The sequence below is a fragment of the Alligator mississippiensis genome, chromosome 5 (genome assembly GCF_030867095.1).
Source record: "Alligator mississippiensis isolate rAllMis1 chromosome 5, rAllMis1, whole genome shotgun sequence".
NCBI classification, from domain to species: Eukaryota; Metazoa; Chordata; order Crocodylia; family Alligatoridae; genus Alligator; species Alligator mississippiensis.
This window is the reverse complement of record NC_081828.1, coordinates 156,233,266-156,256,002: the sequence shown is the minus strand read 5'-3', so window position 1 is coordinate 156,256,002 and position 22,737 is coordinate 156,233,266. Positions and strand designations below refer to the sequence as shown.

General features: G+C 39.4%; 1 protein-coding gene across 2 annotated transcripts in view; it reads right to left on the bottom strand.

The window, feature by feature from the left end:
- The window catches only part of SKAP2 (src kinase associated phosphoprotein 2), a 163,816-nt gene that overhangs the window by 118,074 nt on the left and 23,005 nt on the right, over positions 1-22,737 (bottom strand). For both annotated transcript variants that reach the window (XM_059728898.1, XM_006265356.4), the window contains exons 2-4: positions 19,039-19,144; positions 15,315-15,340; positions 3,710-3,817 (exon numbers count right to left, since the gene is read on the bottom strand). In XM_059728898.1, the coding sequence (XP_059584881.1) occupies positions 3,710-3,817; positions 15,315-15,340; positions 19,039-19,144 (240 nt within the window). The remainder of the gene's footprint in view (positions 1-3,709; positions 3,818-15,314; positions 15,341-19,038; positions 19,145-22,737) is intronic.

The window sequence follows — 22,737 nt, the reverse complement described above, 5'->3', positions numbered from 1 at the left end:
ACATGTTTTGTTTTACCTGTATGACCAAATTAGAGGCATTTTCCCACCACTTACAATTTTTAAAATACAGCTGGCCAGGGAGTGAAAAAATTACAAGATGCAACTTTTTTAGACAACATACTGGGAGAAAACCTGTCACTTAAAGTTACAAGAAACCTAGTCATCAATAAATGAAAAAATACCCCTCTCAAAAATCAATTATCTTGAGTCTTTTGTATAGAGAAGTGGTACACCTTTCAGGCAACTGGTATTAATGAGCAGACATGACTATAGAATCTCCATCTGTTTTTCTGACAAAGCTGTGACTACTCCAGTCTCTCATTGAAATTCCATTAATCTGGCGCATGAAGGTCCAATGCGAAAATCAAAACTCCATCTAACCTTTTATCAGCTCACAATAACCTACAAGTGAACTCTGCCTGTTAGGATACAGCAAGTTATGATTTTGCTATCAATCAGGCCATTAGCCAATAAAAAAAAATCAAGTTAGGAACACTGCCTGGCAGGACTGTGTTGTTTCGTTTGTTTTGGTTTGGAGGATTCTTCTCTTCCATTTTTTTTTTAACTTCATTTTTTTTTTTAAATCCTTTTCAGTTTCTATAGTGTCTGGATCTTGTAAGTCTATGCATTATTCTCCTTCCTTGTGATTTAATTGCTGCTAGCAATCAAGTCAAAGCATCACTGAAGTGTGCTTGAATTTCATTAAAAGATATAACTTATGCTACTTTCCTACAGTACCTAATAAACCATAAAGAAACCAAAACACATATGGCTTGAGGGAATAACTGGAAAATTAGGTGGCCATTTGGGAACTGAATGAACTTTTGAACCAGAGGAACAGAGAAAAAGAAATATTAAAAGGAAAGACAGACTTAGAATGCACACAGAGACGTGGGGGTTTGACCTTTTCAGTACCTAGAAAATTACATTAGCATTATGAAAAATACATATCATGTTTAGAGTTTATAATCCATCAAAGTTTAGATACTTTGTTAGTGCCCACCATAAGGTAAAAGTCAAAAGGACAAAATAACAATCAGATTTGACAAAAGGCCTTTTGGTGACCTGTCCTAATTTAGTTATATCATACTTACTGTTAAATGGATTATCCTTCTTGTAATTAATACACCATTAGACAAAGGTCACATAAAAAACAGGATTTTACAATGATTGCAATGTACATATGATTTCATCTCTACAGTACAGATACAGTAATCCTTTACCTTCCATACTGTAGTTTCACAGGAAAAGTGAGAAGCCAGGCACTGATATTTTTGGAACTCATACAAAGCCTACACCGTCTTTTGTTTCACTTAATTATATAAACTATTATGTACTACATAATCACTTAAGCACAGCAGATGAACGCCCTTAAAGTAAACTTCAGAATTCGGACATCCATAGTTAAGGAGCCTAAATGCATATTTCAGGCTTGACTTTGAAAATGGATATACACCTGCACGGACCACCAAATGAAGTAAAATGGTAGCAGCACAGAATCAAAGTCTATCAATGTGGATCAAGTTTTAGGAGCATGACTTAGGCACAGAAGTATAAGCAGACTGATTTTTTTTTTTTTTTAATTATTGACCATCCATATATGTCAATGAAAAAAGCAGGTACTCGGTACCCCTGAACACCAGAGCATCTATTAGGTGTGTAAACATAAAACTTAGGAGCCTATACCTGGGTTCAAAGATTAAAATAAAAATTATACCAGGGATACATATTGACATTTGTGTATCCAAATGCACCTCTGCTTGCTTTCTTCCTTGGACAAAAATCAAAAGGGGGCACGTCTACACGTTTGCCCGACTGCGCAGTTGCTAGCAAGTACTAAATGAGCGCACAGTAACCACAGGTACTGCTTAGTACCAGTGCCACATGGGTCATTTCCAACCCTACGGCGCAGTAGCAGCAGCATCACTGTTCATAGCTCATCACTACAGCGACAGTGTCTCATATAGATGCGCCTAGGGATAATTAAACTTCAGGATTTGGTCAAAATAGGTAGGAACCACCATATGAAGGTTCGCCATCTTTATACGAGTAGTATTTTTAGTCTGCATTACATCTCATCACCCAACAATGCTGTAAGGCATCTATAACATCTAATCCAGTAATTACAACATACAAAACAGATTAAGTTAATTATCTGTGCGCGCAAATTGATATGTTACTTGATATATTTAGGCATCAGCATTGCACAGCAATTCATTATTCAGTCTTAATAATAAAACAGTTCTATTCTTAATACTGTACATCTTTGACAGAAAATGAAACAATATTTCTTCTAAATACCCATACAGTTTTGACAGATCCTTTCGTAGTCACTTTCAGCTGAACATATTGTTAAGAAAATATCTTTGTGTTTTTATAACAGCAATTATAAACAAACATAAAAATGATAAGTTTAATATGTTTGTACTTTGACAAACTATAGGTTTTAAAAACCAGCAATGCCACGTTTAGCTAGTAATTATATTACAAACTGAAAACAAAAAGGGGTTGAGTTGTGCTTTATTTTTTTTAAATCTGACATTTGCCAAAAGGCAGAACAAGCCCAATAGAAAGTATGTGATTATTATAGCTGCGCATTTTAGAGAATTCTGTATATAAAAAAAAATTGTTAATTTGAATCAGTGGTTAGAAGGTTTATCACTTATGCATGTACTTGACTTATCCCTGTTCTGTAACAGACATAATTTTATACCTCATAAAAGCAATTTATGTTTCCAAAGGGAATAATCTGGATAATATAAAACATGGAGTGCTATGTTGCAGGAAGCATATTTTCATTCAGCAACTGTATTTCGAGACAAAGCTCCACAGTTTGATCATCATATCATGGCAGAAAACATCACTCACTTCTAAGTCTAACTTTGTGTGCTACAAATTAATATACATGGTTAATTTATTTCTACACACACTTAATTTATAATCATATATTACCCATAGAAAGTTTTAATATATTATGTATACTATATCTGGGCCTAAAAATATGGACACTGTAATAAAAGCAAGCTTGCTAACAGCTGCAATATGTGACTATCCATATCTTCAACACAATAAAAATTATTATTGAATTTTATGGATGTAGAACAAAACAGCCATACAGAAAAGAGGGTTGTTTTTTTAAACGGAAAGTCAATAAAGTTATAATTTATATAAAGAAAGTATTCTGCATTAGACTATTTTAATGTGAGAAAGCAATGTAGGAATAATTAATTTAATATTTTATGAACCCACTCTGAATGGAGTTTGGAGAAAAATATCAATCAACTAAGCTGTTTCATTATTTATAAGATAAATAATACAGCAAACCATCAAGGAGCACAATAAAATTAAGCAAGAATCTGATCATGTTGAATTAACAAACAATTTGTTGCTACACATTCACATTGTTTAGCCACTGATCTATCTTTAAAATATATAACCAACAGAACAGATTATCCTATGAAAAAATATGAGTGCAAACAAAAACAGTATGCACTTATGACAGGTTCACTATGCTTTTAGTACCACTAGAGAGAGCTCTTCAGTTCCTTAAAGGTTCTTGGAAAGGTAAGAAAAACGTCCAGATGTCTGCTAATACTTATCTGTTTATCTGATTTCCAACAATGCGCACACTAATCAAGAGGATCAGATTACATGGGTTTTTAGCGAACTGGTGAATCTAGTGCATTCTAAGATAAACAGTGTCACATACCATCAGAGGGTGCTTCATCTTCTTTATCATATCGGTCAGATGCTAGCGAGACACTATCAGGAGGTGAAGATAAAAGGCCTTCAGACTCGTCCTCGTCTTCCAGCTCTCCTACAAGAGTCAAAGATACCAGGAGTTTAAAAACAGTTTCTTTGGCATCAAAAGGTATTTTCAGCAGTATAAAAGAATGATTTCTAGGCATATTATAAACGAATTCAGGGTTCTACTGCACTCTCTTTGACTTGATGGATTTCAGAGTATTAAAGTATAAGCTGTATATGCTGATATTCCAAAGCTACAGTCTAATTGGACAAGTGAGCCTAATAATGTCACATTAATAAACCCACTAATGCACAGCTAGTACATCATCACTATGGGAATGGGATAAAGGGTAACACCAGACCCAAACTGTGCATAGGAAGAAAAGGTAGATATCAAGAGCAGAGAGTCCGGGGGGGGGGGGGGAAGAGAAGGGGAGAGACTGACAGAAAAAGAGAAAGTGGGGAGAGAGAGTTTTCAGCAGCAGTGTTTGGACCTCTGAACACTTTCACTTGTTTTCTCCTTATACTTTGAAAAGTAGATCCCAATAGAAAAGATACATTTCTCGATCTGCAGAAATATTAAGTTTTTCTTTTTCATGAAGTTAAAAACGGGAGTGCCACACTATGATACTGAGTACCGTAGTTTACTGGTGCAGTGCTGAAGCAGCCAAGGGCTCCAGAATCTCTCACAACACACTCAGTGGTGATGTAAACCTGTTTTATTATACAAAACTGAAGCTTTCCCCCAAATTTGTACAGTATATTTTCTGAGACGTATGCCAAAAAAAGGGGATTAACACAGAAAAAGGAGAACTCAAAGTACCTCTCTCCTTTCAAAAACTAAACCCTGAAAAAAAATACAAAGTTTTTTGAAAGCTGAAGCTATTGAACTCACAACTGGATAGGTAAAATGTATCCTAGTCTCCTTCTGAATAACATGTTTTTTATACTGTTGGACTGCTCTTGAACGTTTCCTACTGAATGCATTAAATGACACCTGACACACCAATTTCTCTTTTCATATTTTTTCTTTTTTCAGAAACTATTTTGAAAGATAGGTCATGGATAATGAATCCCTTAAAAACTAAATCATACCAAATGGACAGCTAAGATATTTACTCTGCAAAACCAAAATATCAGAACAATAATCTGACCATGAATGGGTGCTTTGCTACTTTCTTACTTATTTAATAATAGAAAATGGAAGCCCTGTGTAATGAAAACCCCATGATTTTTAGCACATGGTAACATTTTCTTTGCCACTTCAGTGATAAAGCCCGATTTCCACTTTTGTTTCCTTATGTTGCAGGATGTTAGAATAATATTTTTTTGATAAGTTCTCTTTCAAAGCCCCAATGTCATAAAGGAACTGATTAGTATCTGCGTTCAGATCCAGTTTGCATTTTAACACAATTCTCACAAAGATTGTTACAGTTAGAGTGATCTAACCAAAATATTTCAATTTAATCATGCCCAAACTGATCCCAAGCAAACTTTTCCCATCAGCTGCTGAATCCTCAATTGCCCCACACACAGAAAAGCTGTGGAGTATGACCTCAAACAGCAGAGGTGAGCAGAGCAATTTAAAACACCTGTGCCTAACATGGCAACCCCTTTTCACACAAATGCATATACTGATTAAACTAACTGCCTCCCATCTTAAAATGTCTTCTCATTTTCACAACTTACAAGTGTGCAAGGATGGGACCATACATGGAAGCATGTCATGTAGCAAAAATTCTACCTTTCACTCTCCCCGCATTAACAGCCTTCTACTAAGTAACGATACAGTAAAAGAACACCCATATGTACCAGTCCTTGGGATACCAGCTAACAGGAAATATCCAAGCTAGTAGCAGACAGGCCTGCTCAAATACGCCATCATTCATTAAGATGCCAGCATACATGTGCATACAATCCAAGACTTTAGATTTTCCAAGAAAAGAAACAATGTATAGAGAGCACGTTTGTCTACAAACAAGTGTTTCAGAACATTAAAATAAATAAATAAATAAATAAATAAATAAATAGAGGGAAGTATGAATTTGTGTTTGGAAAATATATATATACACACACAGTATAAGATAAAAATAAACAAACAAACTTATCTGGGGAAGGGTTAGTTTCACTAGAACTCTACCTCTCTCAGCTCATAGGCAATACTTTTCAGCTGCATGAGTTATTTAAAATGGCAGGTAATGAGCTATACTGTTGCACTTTTACGGCATTTTAGTACTTTCTAGATAGGTCAAAGGCTCAAATTTGGACAGGCCCTGTTTTACCTTAGAGCCTACTAAATATTCTCAAAGTAGCCCAATAAAAATCCTTAAAATCAAGCATTTCTATACATTCTCTAGATTTTCTATAGCTGAAACTACCACCAAATTTGTGGGTATGCAAATATATATTGAGGAAGTATGTGTCTGTTTTAAACCTACAAAATCCCAGTTCAAAAGAAATGGACACCCTTAAAAGTTTCTTTGTCAAAGTGAATTTCTAGATGATTTCAAAATAAAAAAAAGTTTCTCTAAATAGTGAAAATATCCACTCTTTATTCACAGGGGAAAAAATCTGAACTCACAATTAAATCTTGCAGCCCTGTCTCATGTGTTTTGTATCTAGGCTTTATTAAAAAATACTATTTTTTAAATATATAATACTAAGTATTTTATGGACACTAAAATAGAGAAGGAATTGTCTGAGAGATTAAACCAGGATTTTTTGTTTAAATTTTTGGTTTTTGTATTTAAAATTAAAATATGTTTAAGTTTACACTACAGGTATAAATTCATAACTTGCACAGGTCTACCTAACCATTTTGGTATGACAGCTCAAAGAGTATTCTAGTGCTTACAAAGAAAACATTTCCATGATTCTTAAATTCACACATGATGATAATAAGAACAGTGCCAGCTTTAACTCTCAGTTTCCTAGTTTTCTGATGTTTGAGGCATTTAGAAAGCTATTCTCTATACAGCTAAAACAGATAGCCGGTTTAATTCACACTGGAGCGTTTTGGGTCACATTAAACCCCGAGCTTACAGACAGCCAGTCTCAAATGTCCCACATTAAGTACCTGTGAATTACTCAAATTAAGACTTAGCCTCAGGAACAGTGGTGGATAATCTGACTTGCCATTTAAGCTTAGCTGTCCAATGCCTGTATTGATGCAAGTCATATCAGGGCCACATTAAACTGGTTGTCTGTTTTTAGCCTATATGAATAGGAAATGTTGTTCCCTGAAGTTTTACACATCAAATATTCTATAATTCACATTCAATTAACTTCTGGTTAATTCTGGGGGCCTACTGTTCCTTCCTGTTAATGTGTGTGCATTGAGGGCACGGGGGGGGGGGGGGGGAGGAGCAGCAGGGGAGAGGATTTCTATATCATTGGTCAAAAAATAATCTCCACCTTTCCCCACTTTCCCTGCTGAGGTACCACATTGCAGCATATATTCTACTGACTGAGGAAAACTGGAAAGGACTTCACTCAAAACTATCAATGTTACCCCTTAACCAGTCAGAGGAGTCAGTATTGAGCAATACAAATCATTTTCTCCCTTTTGCAGGTGCCAAGTGCCTACAAATATACCTGAAAAACATCAATAAATTAAAAGGAAAGCATTCAACATGCATTTATGTAATAGAAAACCGAAGTACAAAGCAACAATGGGCATCAGGTAAATGTATCCAATACAATTTGCAGGCATAATTGAAAGCATTACAGCCTAATCAGACATCTAAAAGCAAAGCATGCTCGAACAAAATGTCTGTAGACTCATTAGTTGGCAGCCATTCCATTACAATCACGCATAATGTCAGTAGTGTCTTGAACCTGTGCCAATGACAACAGCATAAATTTTGCATCTCATTTCTGTGGTCATAAAATTAATGATCAGTTTAAAAATACTTCTTTGTAAAAGTTATTGCACAAAGAAATGACATGAATGTGTCCCTGTTATGTAGTCATGAGGATAATTAAGGAGTTGATGCTCATTAATATGGTTTCTTGTTTCCCCAGAACAGCATTTGATTTATCCCAGAACTTAAAAAAAAAAAAAAAAAAAAAAGGTTTAATTAATGATACACAGTTAAAGTTGCAAAAGGTAGATGATGTTCTTTGGTTTCTGCAGTTTAACTAACCACTAAGGTTCGACAGCAGATTCAATATTTTAAGTAGCCCACAATAAAGTGTACTGAAGCTTTCCTTATTAAACACCATCTTTTCAATTACAGTATATTTATTGATGTACAAAACATCAAACACTAAGGGGTAAGTGTGCAGCATGATGAGTGGTGAATTACATGCATACTCCTGTCACTGTTAACAGGGACTGCATTTGAATTCTCCGAACACTACGCTAGAGGTTTCCAATAGGTTCAGTTGATATCAGCTGAGTATCATACAAATATTACTTTAAAGGGATCAGGTTAAAAATCACAGACTGTTCTTTTTCACTATCCATTTTCCTCTGCAATACCCTGTTTATACTAGTGAGCTTATAAACAAAGATAGTACTAACCACTAAATCTTTAGCGGAGGACAGACATCAAAATATTTCAGCCAATACTTCTGAAATGAACTCTTGGTATAGAGGGGCCCGCAACTCCCTCCCCTTCCTGCTCCCTCCCCACCCCCAGCACCATGTTAATGAAATGTCTGGAGAAGATGAAGCAAAGAAATTGCTTGAATTCCATATTAAAAGCATTAAAAAAAAAAAAACCACTTAACTGAAAGGACAACAGACAAGCAAAATCCTATCTCTTGTTATTCCAAAAAGGCCCTAATAACAAGCTGAAACTAATTCTTCTTATACCCAGATACCACTGGTTAAAGACTATTTGTACCTAGACATTAATAAACTTAAGGATTTCCAATGTATAACCCTTAGCACAAATAAGCTGACACAGATACTTTCACTTGCTCATTTTAGCTCCTTGATGGCTGCAGTTTTCAATAGAAAAAGTTCAGGAATCGATTTACCCATCATCCAAATGGCTATCTACTCTTTCTGTGCACTCCGTGACATATGGCACTAATGAGGTGGTCTAGTACATATTAAATCCCTTCATATAGTTTTTGCCATTGATATAATTAATATTAAACATCTATAAGCTGTTACCTTGAACCCCTTAAAAAAAAAAACACAAAACAAACCAAAAAAAACTAACCCAGCATTAGCTGTTACTACAGAAGCATAAGGTTTTATATGTGAATATGTTTCAAAAACATGAGGCAGAAATAAGTAGCAAGAAACATCCTGCTACAAATGTAGTTAAACTGACTCTTGGCAGAAGCATGTCACATTACCTGAAATGATACTTGGCACAGACAAACTATTTATCACTGTTGTTTGTGCAGGAGCAACATAATAGCTCACCTACACTGAAAACAACCGAGACCTCCATACCAAACAGATGCAGATGTTCACAAATATAACAGCAGCTCCAAGTTTAGAAGTCTCGGGGACAGCAAGTATTAATTGTCTTGCAAACCTCAATGACTAATGTGCTAACTGTAGGTTTTCTATTCAATCTCTAGCAGTCTATTCTTGCGAGTTTCTATGGTATAACAGCAATGTATTTCTGAACCACTATAAACCCTTACCTGGGTGCTCCGCCTTTCAAATGCTGAGATGACCGTCTCACTCAGCTCCTTGAACATATCATTCTTGACCCAAAAATTCTAGCCCTGCCACTGCACCTTTAAATATTTCCAATCATAATTTGGTCCCACCACTGTGGACTGGTGTTCCAGGCCGAAGCAACAGTTTGCATAGATGGTGTCTGCTGTTAGCAGCAGCAGCAGCTGTATCCACATCTCACATGATCTAACTGCAAACAGCTGTCTCCAACTGTTACAACCCCAAAACAGCCTTCAACAACCCTGACAACAGCTCAGAGAGAGGCTAAATAGAAGCAGTACTTGGTTCCAAGCAACAAGGGAAAGGAGGAGCTGTATCATCAGCATATACCGCCATTAACTAGCTTGGCTGCTGCCAGGAAATATTTAACAAGCAGTGCAAGGAGTGTGCATACTAGTTCCCTCAAAACACCATGCAAATGTAAGCATGGGACAATTCAGTGAGCTGAAACACTATGAATCTTAGGATAGCATACCCAGACAACCTATTGCTGGTTTGAGCAACATACAACTCCTCAGTGAAGATGTGAACATAACAGGAGCACCTGGATGTTGACAAATATGGTCATGCAGATGTGAGGGCAAGCTACCACATATTAGCATGCAGTTACCTACCTCAGGTTTTGCTTGCACAGAAGATGAGGACTTAGATACTGTTTCTTGTTCTCTGCTCCAACAGGAGTTGGCAATAATTTATCATAGACATCCTCCTTGCCCAACTAAAACACAATGTTGATATTCTAGTGACCTGTATTTACCAAGTGAAATAAGTGAGTGAAATTAAATGAATTCAGGAGGTGTAAATTTACCTATTAGACTCAGATTGTAATTGGAAATTTTGTGCGTAAACACTGCCAAAGGAGGAGTGTTTCCAATGATATATGACACACCGTTTTGTGGAGAACCTTATACCGTCTATTCCCACATTATGACTGGATCTAGCCATGTTTCTTGGTGTCCCACTTTCAAGAGAACCAAATTATTATACAAAGTGATTTTGAAGTATATTCTGCTACAACAAATGCAAAGAACAGATGTTAAGTAAACTTCAAACACAAATCCAGTATCTAGGCCTCATAGTACTTTGAAAGTACTGCTTCTGCCAGCTCCACTATTTTTAGCACAGGCTGGAAACAGGGCCCTCTTAACTAAACATTTTGGCAGCCATAATACTGATTCAATTAATCTCAAACACAGAAATGCCAAAAACTGTAATAACTCTAAATCTTTAACAAAGTCCAGGCTTCTATATGCTTACCAGACTAACTAGCCTCATTAAAATTAATGTAATTAATCTGAAGGAGTAATCTTATCTTTCAGAGGATCTTTTTAAGCCTTAGAAATAGGTTAGATTTGGTATAATCATAATCACTTTCCAATATATCTACAATTCTGAACAAGAGACAAATGCTCCAAAAAGGTCCTACCATTAGTGTCTTAGAACACAAGGAAACTGTGGCTGAATTTTATCCATTTCTTAAATTAAGAAGAAAAAGGAAAATTACAGAAAAGGAGAGAGTTTTGGATACTAACACAGTATGCAAATATTATCTTGAGAGTGAGACAAAGATTCTACCTGCTTGTAATTTAATGCTAGGGGAATGTACAAGTTCAGACAACTGAAAAAAAATATGGGCAAGCTTTCCCTAAAAAGCAAACTGTGCATAATAAAACAACTAGATTCAGAGGCATGCTCCTGGGGTACATACATTCGTTAACAAAATAGCTTTTACTCCCCCGACACCTCGCACACACAACAGGTATGGCTATACCTGCAAAGGTTATTCTATTGTACCAGAGTAAGTTGTTATCATATGCCAGGGACAAGTGCCCACATATGCACTGTAAGGACAGGATACAGTAGCTGTCCCACTGACTGAGTGACCTCATTTGCTGCAGGTGCCTCCTCCAGGAAGGATTTACGAAAGACAGGATGGTGGAGGTAATAGGCTAATACCCAGGATCCCAAAATTAAGTGCACACAGGATGTGCACTTGGACACAAGTAAGCAAGTTGTAGTGACTAAATATTCTAAAAACCTAGACTCAAATTGCATTAGGTTATATGTGAAATAGAAAAAGAGTTTAAGTAACCATGCAGTTGATTCCATCAGCCAAAAGCTGATAGCAGTGGTATCTTCAAAGGTGCTCTGAAACAGTCCACTGACTTAGGAATACCAAGATCCTGAAAACCACTCAATCAGCATGATTATGCTAACTTTAGTTCTCCAACTTTCTTTTCAAACCCCATAAAAATGAATTCTAACACACACAAAGGGAGAAAACAACTGCTTAAGGAGGTCTGACTGGATAAACATCCACTGCTCTAAACACATGCACAACACCGCTATGCTGTCTGTTAACCCAACATGTTGAATACAGGTTTTTTACTCTTGTATTTGTTTCAGTTCTAACATTTCTTCTCTCCCAAAATTTTCACACAGACTATCAAAAAACCCCACCTCTCCTTATTCACTACTACCATTTCAAATTCATTTTTAACTCTTCCTAAATTCTCTGGCTATTTCTTACATTCAAGGTTTGTGCATGCCATCCCAGCTGCTGCTGCTGCTGCCCTAGAATAAATGACTAAGTTAACGGGAAGTTGCTTCTACCTGGGCTCCCTGCTGTACGCACATTAAGCATCAGTTTTGTGTGCAATGCTTTAATTTGGAGAAGGAGCTGTAAAAATGTTGTGCAAGCCTACTGTATTTTCGAAGTCATGTCCACAACCCACCCTTTTTTATTGGCACATAGGTACATATATAGCCTTTCATGTGAAGGTCTACTTTCACTTTGCAAACCAATATCCATAAAAGCATGTGGAATTTCTCCAAAGACATTTTAAAAATTTCATCCACCTTGTTAGAATTTGAAAGGATAAATTTTAGTGTTCCATCATTTACACAGCAAACACTGAAGCATAACTAAAGAATGGCTAGATTTACATACTAGGTGACATAAGTAGTTCTAGGGTCTGATTCTAAAAGAATCAAGGCAATTAATTTATTTTAAAGTTGTATGTGAGCTTATAACAAATACCAAGTACATTCTTCATTGATATCAGAGCAATCAAAAATATGAGCAGAGAGGTAATTAGCTGTGCTAGTCTAAACTAGGGCTGTCCAACTTCTTGGCAGCTGGAGCCAAATGTTGCATAGGTCTCTCCACCCTTACCACACATGTAGTACAGGTACTCCCCATTGCTGCTCATGCAGTCCCAACTCATTCCCAGCCAGGCATGCCGTGTGGCCAGCTACTACCTCTATCGCATGCACCATGAGCACTTAGAACAACCCTACTCCCCCCTGACACATGCAGCACAGATGCTCTGACACCTTCCCACTGTGCTACCCCAGAGGCAAAAAGCAGAAGCTGTGGAGCAGGAAGCAGCTCAAAGACCCCCATGCAAGGGAAGCATCAGTCAGACAGGAGCCTTTAGGCCACAGAGATGCCCCTTACGGGCTGCCAGTTGGACAGCCCCAGTCTAAAGTTAGGCAAAAAGCAAGGCAGCATGGCACCTTACGCACTAACTCATTCTGAGAAGTATAGCTTTCCTAGGCCACAAAACACTTTGCTAGATGCATCTGATGAAGTAGGCTGCAGCCTACTAAAGCTCATACCTCTTTCAATGAGCTACACTGCCCTGCCTTCTGCTTAATTATAAAGTAACCACTGCATACCAAGACATTTTAATAATACAATTCACTAGAAATACATAAGACTTTTCTCAAAAAGGATAAAGGCCATGTCCACACAAGCAGGGGAATATGGCTGCCAAGGGGGAAAAAGCAGCAGCACAAGTTCATGCTGCTGCTTTTTGCCCCATTGCATGTCCCTGTACACGGGGTCAGCACAGAAAAAAAAAATGCTCTGGGTACAGTAGGGGAGGCTGGGGGCAGCATCTGAGCTGGCCCCAGCAGTCTTACCTGGGGTCCTGGTGGCCTCCCAGGGCTCCAGCAGCAGCAATCTGGGCACACAGAGCCTGGCCAGCAGCTGGAATGTGGCTCTGGCTGGCAAAGCTCTGATTTCAGACAGCATACACAGGCACGTGTGCCACCCTGCTTCCCCCCCCCCCCCCCACACACTTTTTTTTTTTTTTTGATACCAGGATTTCCCAGCATCTAAATCTAGCTCCACACTGTATAACCAAATCACATGCACAGGGTGCATTTTGCAATGCCTCAGAAGCAAAATGCACATGCGCGCTCGTGTGGACACAGCCAATATGTTTTCTTCATCATGTTTAAACAAGCTATAAAAAAACAAGATTTTCAAAAATCTAATTTGAATATTAGCAAAAAGGCTAAGATGCAATCTAAAATTAAGACATTAAATTAAACAAAGTGCAATCTACTTGTTTAGATTTGTCAGGTGTATAATTATTATACATACAGTACATATACCCACTATAATAATTTAATAATAAATATATAACATTATTTCAGTTGAACAACTGTAGCATTAACATTAGAAAGGGAGCTGGAAGTTTATAGTTAATATAAATAGAACTTCTTAAATATAAAAATTACTTAATAAACAAAAGCTTAATTTTGTTCAAAACCATATGATTTTCCTAGAAAGCACACCTAGCTAATAACCAAGTGTCAAAGAGATTATTTAATTCAAGCAGTTTCTGCATGAGATTATTTGTGTGCATGTGCGTGTGCACACATACATATGTAATGGTAGCTTTAACTTTGTGAAGTCAAGTAGGTTTTGCAAAAATCTAAACAAATAGATTGCACTTGTTTATTTAATTTACTGCCACAATTTTAGGTTGCAAAGTCCTTTCACTGGTGTTCAAACTGAATTTAACTGTGTGTGTATATGTTCAGTTTTTTATATATATATAATTATTACTTATTTAAAACTCTCTTGGTTAATTCAAGCTATTACAAATAGCTATGCTCTAATTTAACTATATTTTGCTTTAACTTCTTCTAGCTAATTGATAAGAAGTGTCCATACACTAACTTTAGCAGCTAGCACAAATATTTGTTACACGTTATTATCTCCTATCCACAGACAGGAGTTATGAGGGTTTCCACCCACTGCAGAGTGCAGCTTTGCATAGGCTTTGACCTCACGCTGTGACCCTCATACCAGCATCCACAGGCTACAGGTCATGACCTCATAAATTAGCATCATGGAAATAAGAGCCATTCTAGGTTTAGTTACAGAACAGAACACTGTGGCTATACACTCCTCAGTCTTTTCTCTTTCTAACTGGACTCTGCTGCTTTGTCTTAACTCTTCTAGAAGACAATACATAATCCACACTTCAGCTTTCATTACTAGCACACTAAATCTTTTTCTCCTGTGCTGAAGGTCTGATTTCCTTGCTCTGCTGCAAAAACATTCATTTAGTGTGGATCGAAAGCCAATATCATATAGCCATTAAATAAGCCTATTAAAAGGTAAAAGAAACATCACTGTTGAAGTGAAGACTTTTGTAGCACTCATTCAGAAACAGCTTGAAATAATTTATCTCTATTAACATCTGGTTATTACATACATATGCTTTCTAAGAAAACATGCATCGTATGGTTTTAGACAATATTGACCTTTTATTTGTTAAGTAATATATATTTGAGAAGTTCCATTTACATTAAGTATAAATTTCCAGCTCCATTTCTGAATTAATCTTACAGGAGGTTTCTTCAATGTTATGAAATGAATATAATCTGGTTACTACAACGAGCAAGGTTTTAGGCCAAGAACTTCAAAACACAGACTTTGGAAGCTTTTAATTTTTTTTCTCAGCAGGGGGAGCTAGCATCCTCATCCTTGAGAGTCGATCAATGCACAAACTGATCATTTTAAACACAGGCATAGAATGTTTACTCAATAAAGAGTCTGTCAGTGAGCAAAAAAGTATTCAAGTTAGACCATGGTGGGAAAAAATGTATTTTGATTTACCTTTATCCTGGAATTCTTGGGGGTAGCTGTGGGGGAGGGGAGGGAGGGGAGAGGAGGAAGAGAAGGGGGGAAAAACAAAAAGAAAAAAAAATCAATATGCATTCAGAAATTCTCAAATGTATGAACCAAATTAAAATATGCCCAAATTATTAGTCACCAACACCAGTTTTGTACTGCATAGTGTACCACTACTGCTGATCTATATTGCAATTTTCCATCATTACATTTGAAAACATTTTTCTTGAATCCTATAATAAACAATTCAGTTCAGCCCTTCCAGTGACTTTTTAAATTTGAGAGAATTTTCATCTGTCATGTTAAAAACACTTAATGGGATGCAGCAAATAAAGACTCCCAATATATAACTACTTTAGATACTGTAACAGTTACAATTACCTGCATAGCTAAAAATGACCCATAAATAATAAAAAGTGTTTAGTTTTCAGTTATGTTCCCAAATATTAAATAAAGCTGCTCATCACAAATTACATCCATCTCTGCCATGTTTAAAGGAACACAATGAGATCAGTCAAAGAGGAACCACCATACTTTGGCTAGTGCACTTCAAACAGCAAATGAATAAAATGGAGTACAACAAAAGATATCTGTATATTAAGAAGTTCAGTGTCTAAACTCTTAAATACCATAGTAATAGGTCTTGATAAGTATATCCAGCATGTCTTATACTGAGGGATAAGCCTACTGGGTTTGCAAATCAATTTCATCCTGGCTAGGTCTTCAATGCCTCAATCCTGGCAATGCAAGTGAACTAAATCAACTACAAGGTAGAGTGGCAAAATAAAATATAAGGAAAAATAAACAAGGAAAGGAAGAGTTGTGTGGAACTTAAAATGTCATCATCATAAGCAGTTTGAACTTACTCAAATTGGTGGGGAAAAAAAAGGCAGTCTTTCAGAATGACTAGCAAAAATGGTAGCTTTGTTGTATGTAACCAAGAAGGAATGATGCAGCGTCAGGAGTAAAGACATGGTTACTAGTAACAAAGGTGAAAGCAGAGGGGAACCTAAAAGAGAAATTTAGGAATATAAACAAAGAAATAAAGGTCAGATCTAAGAAATGCTGTGTGTGAAAGAACAACAATATCTGGTCCCAGCCTGAATGTGTAGCCTTAGTTGAAAGACTCAAAATCATTCCAACATGCATATATCTGTGTATTTGAGTGACACATATAATGTTGTAAACAGTAAGATGAGAAATTAAGATAATAGATAAAATCCCAGTCCTACTGCAGACAATGTGAAAGCTCACACTAATATCACCTGGGATCCAGATTTATCCCCAGGAGTTCAGGTTTATGCATGGTCAGAGGTGTAACTGATATAGTGCGCACTCAAAGCAAGCCAATCCTGCTAGAGTTAAAGCAGCTACTTAAAATCCAGAATTTTATGGAAGAAAAAAGGAGGGGAAAGGATTAAACCCTTAGCTCCTGGCTATATGAGCCTTTCCCCTGGGCCTCCTTTCCCTTCCCACCAGCCCGAAGTAAGTGAAGCTCCAACAGGTAATAACCCTTATTCCCTGCTCATCCCCCTCTAGTTACACTGCTGTGCATAGTGATAAAGTTGGTGATGAGATACCAAGAAAAGAAAAAAAGGGAAAGATGTAGGGATGTAGGAATGGAAGGAAAAAAAAAAATGCATGAAGATATGAAAAGGAAGTGCTACAGAAATACATGGAAGGGCATTGCACTTCAGAAAGGATGTAGAGAAGCTTGAGAGAGTCCAGAAGAGTGCTACACATATGATTAGAGGTCTGGAGAGCAGTCCACATGAGGAGAGGCTGAGAGACATGGGGCTGTTCAGCCTGGAGAAGAGAAGGCTTAGAGGGGACTTGGTGGCAATCTATAAGTATATAAGGGGTGCACATCAGGGCCTGGGGGAGCATCTATTCACCAAGGCCCCACAGGGGAAGACAAAGAATAACAGTCATAAAGTACTAGAGGATCACTTTAGATTGGACATAAGGAAAACTTCTTTACAGTATGAGTGTCCAGGGTCAGGAACAGACTCCACCCAGAGGTGCTAACAAGCACCTACTCTGGAAATCTTGGAAAAACTTCTGGATGCTCAAATTGCTAGGGTCATCTGACCCCAGCAGTCTGTCCTGCCCAAGCGCAGGGGGGCTGGACCTCATGATTTCATGAGGTCCTTTCCAGCCCCTAACGTCTATGAATCATTTTTGGTAGGCATGCCACAAATTAGCCTCACACCCTCACCGCGTGCCCTTTCCTCTGGTTTGCTTTCTGCTCCTCACTCTATGCTCCCTGCCCTCTCTCTCCTTTTGCTCCCTGCTCCATCTGCTGCTGTGTTGTCTGTCCCCTCTCTGATCTACCATGTGCCACACAGAAGCTGCCCATACCAGAGTCCACCCCTGCATTACAGAAACAATCAGAGAGGAGTGAATTTTTTTAGATTCTAAGATTAGAGGAAGACACAGAATCGGCTCAGTTAATAAGCACACTATCGTTACCAGCTGATTACAATATAACTAACATTCATAAAGGAATATCCAGAAAGGCAGGAGTGGGCTATGAAAGCTAAGGTTAGGTATCAAGCTGGACCAAGCGATCAGTATAAAAACCATATGGAGAGATCAAGGAGAAGAAAGAGCACAATATACCCCACAGTTTACCAATGTTTAAAGGCATAATGCACTGGAAACAGCTCTAGTTGCATGTGTTAAAACTATAGCCAACTTTTCATCACCTTACTAGTTTGAAGGAAGTTAGGGAGTAAAATTAAGTTTCAGATCATACTTTCTGAAACAATATAAAACAGCTTCTCCTAATCTAGGCCAGCACCCTCAAAGTTTTTAACATCCGTTTAAAATTAAATTTGCTTCTTAGCATTGTTTTTAGAAGAGTTGCAGTTTCCTAGTGTAGACAGGATAACAAGAGAAAGGTAAAACAAACAAAAATCAATGGATGAGTTGCACTGACTTATACCAGCTGAGGACATGTCCAATGAAAGCTATGCATAACTAGAGCAAAGAGAATGTGGATCTTTGAAAAACCTTCCCAGTCTTTATATTTTAAAACAACAATTTTCAGCTGGTGCGCTGAAGATGTGCCACGGGTAGGTCACAAGGGCAGATATTGGGGAGGTGTGTGCAGGGTGGGGGAAGGAGTGAATTCCTGTCCCCCCAAAACACTCCCCACACCAGCTCCTCTGTGTACACTGGCTCTGCCATAGGAAACATCAAGGTACCCTAATATGCAACTATGGGGAGCTAAATGGCCAAACACTGTGCTGTGTAAATTCAACTATTCTGTTTATGTTCTAGAAGAGTTAGCTCAAGTGTCTCTGCACTGTGTTTGGCAGTGGGAACCAAAGGGAATGAGACTGGTTGCAATGGAGTGGATTCAGAGGAAGGTAAACCATAAGTGGCAGGTTGGGGTAAGACAGTCAAGACGACGGGGCTCTGCAGGGGTTGAAGCGGGATGCAAAAATCAAGAAGGCTGAGAACCATTTTAAAATCAGAAGAAAAATCTTCACATCCAAAGCCTCAATTCCACAAAGTGATCCACATGAACATAATACCTACATCTCTGTATTTTGCTGAAACCAATGAGAATCAACATGAACATTACAGACTTCATTACGATTTATTTTTTTTTAGTATGAACTAAATTTAAAACTTTTTATTAAAATTAGTCATTGCCAGTGGAGCATCAAACTATTTTATTAATAGAACAAAGATTACTTACTTAGCTTTGACATCTTTTAGCTTCTTAAGAAGAGCTTCTTTTTTTTCCTTGGCTTTCTTGGATAAATTTTCTCCTTTTAGGGTATCTGATATGAATGTGTCTATATCTAAACCATAAAGAAAAAAAGTACATCTTATGAAGAATAAGTTAAAATCGTTTCCCTCTGAAGACAAATACAAAGATTGTTTTTCATAAGTGATGTTATCAGAACAATATAATGTAGTTACTTTCATTCCTATACTCAAGATGACTGATAAATATTTCAAAATATAAATTAAATGGACTTGTTCTCTACTCCGCATGCTGAGCACAGACATCTGGCACTAAATTTGGGATTAAGTTAATAAAAAAAGGCAAGACAATTTTTAAAAAGTTGTGATGGTATAGCAGAGTGGTCAGCAACCCCCGGCACAAGTGCCAAGCATGACACGCAAGGCCATTTTGCTCGGCATGCCAGGGCCGGCCCCGGCTCTGAGTAGCTGCAGCCAGCGACAGAACCCTCGGGCTGCTCCCAGCAGGGCTTGCAGTGTCCCAGCTGCTTGCTGGGAGCAGCCCGGGCTCCCAGCTGGCAGCAGCTACCCAGAGCTGAGGGTGGCAGCAGACAGGAGACTGCAAACAGCTGTGCTGGGCTCCGGAGCATGCATGTGCGCTTCAGAGCGGGTGGTGGGGGAGGGTCCTGAGGCAGCACAACCCCGGTCTCTCCCCCGCTCCTGGCACAGACATGATGACTGGGCTCCGGAGCCCGGCGCAGTTGTTTGTAGCCAGCCTGAGCTCTCAACAGCTGCAGCAAGTAGCAGGCAGGCTGCAAACAGCTGCACTGGGCTCCACAGCTCCGTCATCAGCTCCATGCTGGTGGCGACTTCACGTGAGCCTCAGGACAGACAGCAGGGCAGCGCAGCACACCTTGAGGTGCGTGCACAGTCGCCGCCAGCATGAAACTGATGCCAGAGCTGTGGAACCCAGCACAGCTGTTTGCAGCCTGCCTGCTGCAGCTGCCCAGAGACCAGGCTGGCTTCAAACAGCTGCGCCGGGCTCCGTAGCCCAGTCACCAGCTCTGTGCCGGGAGCAGGGGAAAGACAGGGGTTGCGCTGCCTCAGGCCCCTCCGCCACTGCCCGCTCCAAGGCACACGTGGCAGTACAGAGCTGATGCCTGGGCTCCAGAGCCTGGCACAGCTGTTTGCAGCCTCCCAGCTGCAGCCAGCCCCAGCTCTGGGTAGCTACTGCCAGCCGGGAGCCCAGGCTGCTCCCAGCAGGCAGCTGAGACGCTGCAAGCCCTGCTGGGAGCAGCCTGGGCTCCAGCAGCTACCCAGAGCCGGGGTAGCTGCTGACAGCCAGAGTCCAGGCTGGGGGGCAGGGGCACAAGCAAGGCATCCTGTCATGTACCCCCTGCCCTCATTTTGTTTTTCTGGCATGCCGGCACTCTGGCACCTTCCAAGGTAGGCATTGTGGTGTTTTTTGGCACTCTGGACAAAACACATTACCTACCCCTGGTATAGCAATTTTATACTATTGCCTATGCCATGGGTGAGCAAAATACAGCCCAGTAAGTTATTCTATCCAGCTTGTGGTAGCTTCTCTGAAGGAGAATTGTATCCAGCCCACAGCTGCCCTGGCTTCTGGTACCTGTCTCCCTTCCCCATGATGTAGCTGATTGCAGCAGCAGCAGCCACTTCCCCCCCCAGCCCAGCCCAGCCCAGCCCGCAGTGTCCCACCCCCAGCTCCCAGTGTATGTTTCAAGGTAGGGGGAACTGAGCTCCTGGCCAGGCTTCTGCCAAGCAAGATTGTCTGTGCACAGCTCCAACCCTATGGCAACTCGTAGACCAGACACCCCAGCCCCTGGTGAGTTACTCAGGTAAGGTTCTCCCTGCTGGCAAGGGAGGGAGTGCAAAGGAAAGAGCCAGGAGCCATGGGTTATCTGGGGTCTGCCAGGCCGTGGCCTGGTATGGGCACAGGCACTGCTAAGGCAGAGCAGTGCTGTGTTCCTGTACGCCACTTCAGTCTGCGCCACAAGGACACAGCTGGAGCAGCTGGCACAGCTGCTGTCTGACTTTGGTGCAACTCTTGCCCGACCCCAAGTCCCCAGCACACAGCCAGGTTGGACAAGAGCCACGCCAGCTGCACCCACGTGGCCCGAAGCACCATGCAGGAACACAGTGCAACACCAGCCCAGCCCAGCCATGAGCTGGGAACTTGGGGTGGGGGAGGAGTACAGAGAGAAGAGCCTGAGAGCCACAAGTTATCTGGACCTGGCTGAGCAGTGTCACACTGTGCTCTCCCTTTCTCCCCACACCCCTCCCTAAATCCCCAGCACAGCTGAGTCAGGTAGGAGCCGCTCTAGCTGCACCCACAGAGCCCAAGGAGGTGCATAAGAACACGGTGCAGCACAGGCCTGGCCTGGCCACATGCCAGGGACTTAGGGTGGGGAAGGGGGTTCAAGGAGAATGGTTAGGTTCCCTTAACCTAGGGGTGGATAATTATTTGGGCCATGGGGCCACTTAGGGAGTTTTGATGAACTGTTGGGGGGGGGGGGGGGGAGGGGAGGGTGCTGACCCAGCCTACGACAGCTCAAAGCACTCTTAAGTTGCCCTCCAGCCCAAATAATTGCCCACTCCTGGCCTATGCAGTATAAAGCCAACATATGTAAAAAGCTTTCATGTATGCATTATTTCCAAGTTATTACAGAAGTTTATATTTAAAAGTGGTTATTATTTACATTAGAACAGTACTACCCGATGTCACTACTAGACTAGAGGTGTAATCAAACCAAATGAAACATCTCATTTTCAGCTGTCTGTGTGTTATCGCAGTTTCCCACATTATGTTAAAACTTGGTATTGAAAGCTCCAATCAAATGCTTACATAGGCACATTATATTAATCAAATGAATTACTGTACTGAAGCAAACAGGACCATTCATATAGGTAGTTTAGCATTTGTGTTTAAAGAACCAGGAAATAAATTATGAGATGCAAGGCATATTTTAATTCTTAATGTTAATATAAATCAACTTATCTTTGTTTTTAAAGCTAAAAGTATTCAAAACAAAATTATTTTGCTTAACTTTTTTATCCCACTGAACTTAGAACCTTGATCATATAACTCTGTACACATTGCCCTTTTCTTTCAGTTCTCAAAATGAATATATTATTTCCAATGGAAAACACAGTTTGTGCAAAAAAAAGTGCAAGTTGGCAATATTTTATTTACCTATTGAATGAAATTGACAGAGTGACACTATGGCATGATAGAGTCAATTCTGCAGTAGTTACTCTGGCAAAACTCCCATTGACTTCCATGACAGTTCTGTAGGTGCTACTCCTGCACTATCGGGGTCAAAAGTTCCAATGATATTGAAAACAGAACTTAAGAGAATGTATCTTCCAATGTAACTTTATTGGCAGTGCATCCAATGCAGAGGAAACTGTACCTTGTAGCAGACTCAAGCAACACAGGAATCCAAACTAAAAAACACACTTCACACAATACTTAAACAGATATAATGCAGAAAGGCCTTAACCCTCACATGTGGAAGCGAGCCAAGAGTACTCGAACAAGGAATGATCATCATATTATGAGCTAACTTCTTAGTTCAGCTACCATGCTGGATTTAAAATCAAGAGAAACAATCCAGTATTTAAATGTGTTTTATATTTACACTTTTTCTTTTTAAAAATAACTAGGAGTGCACCGATAGAGAAT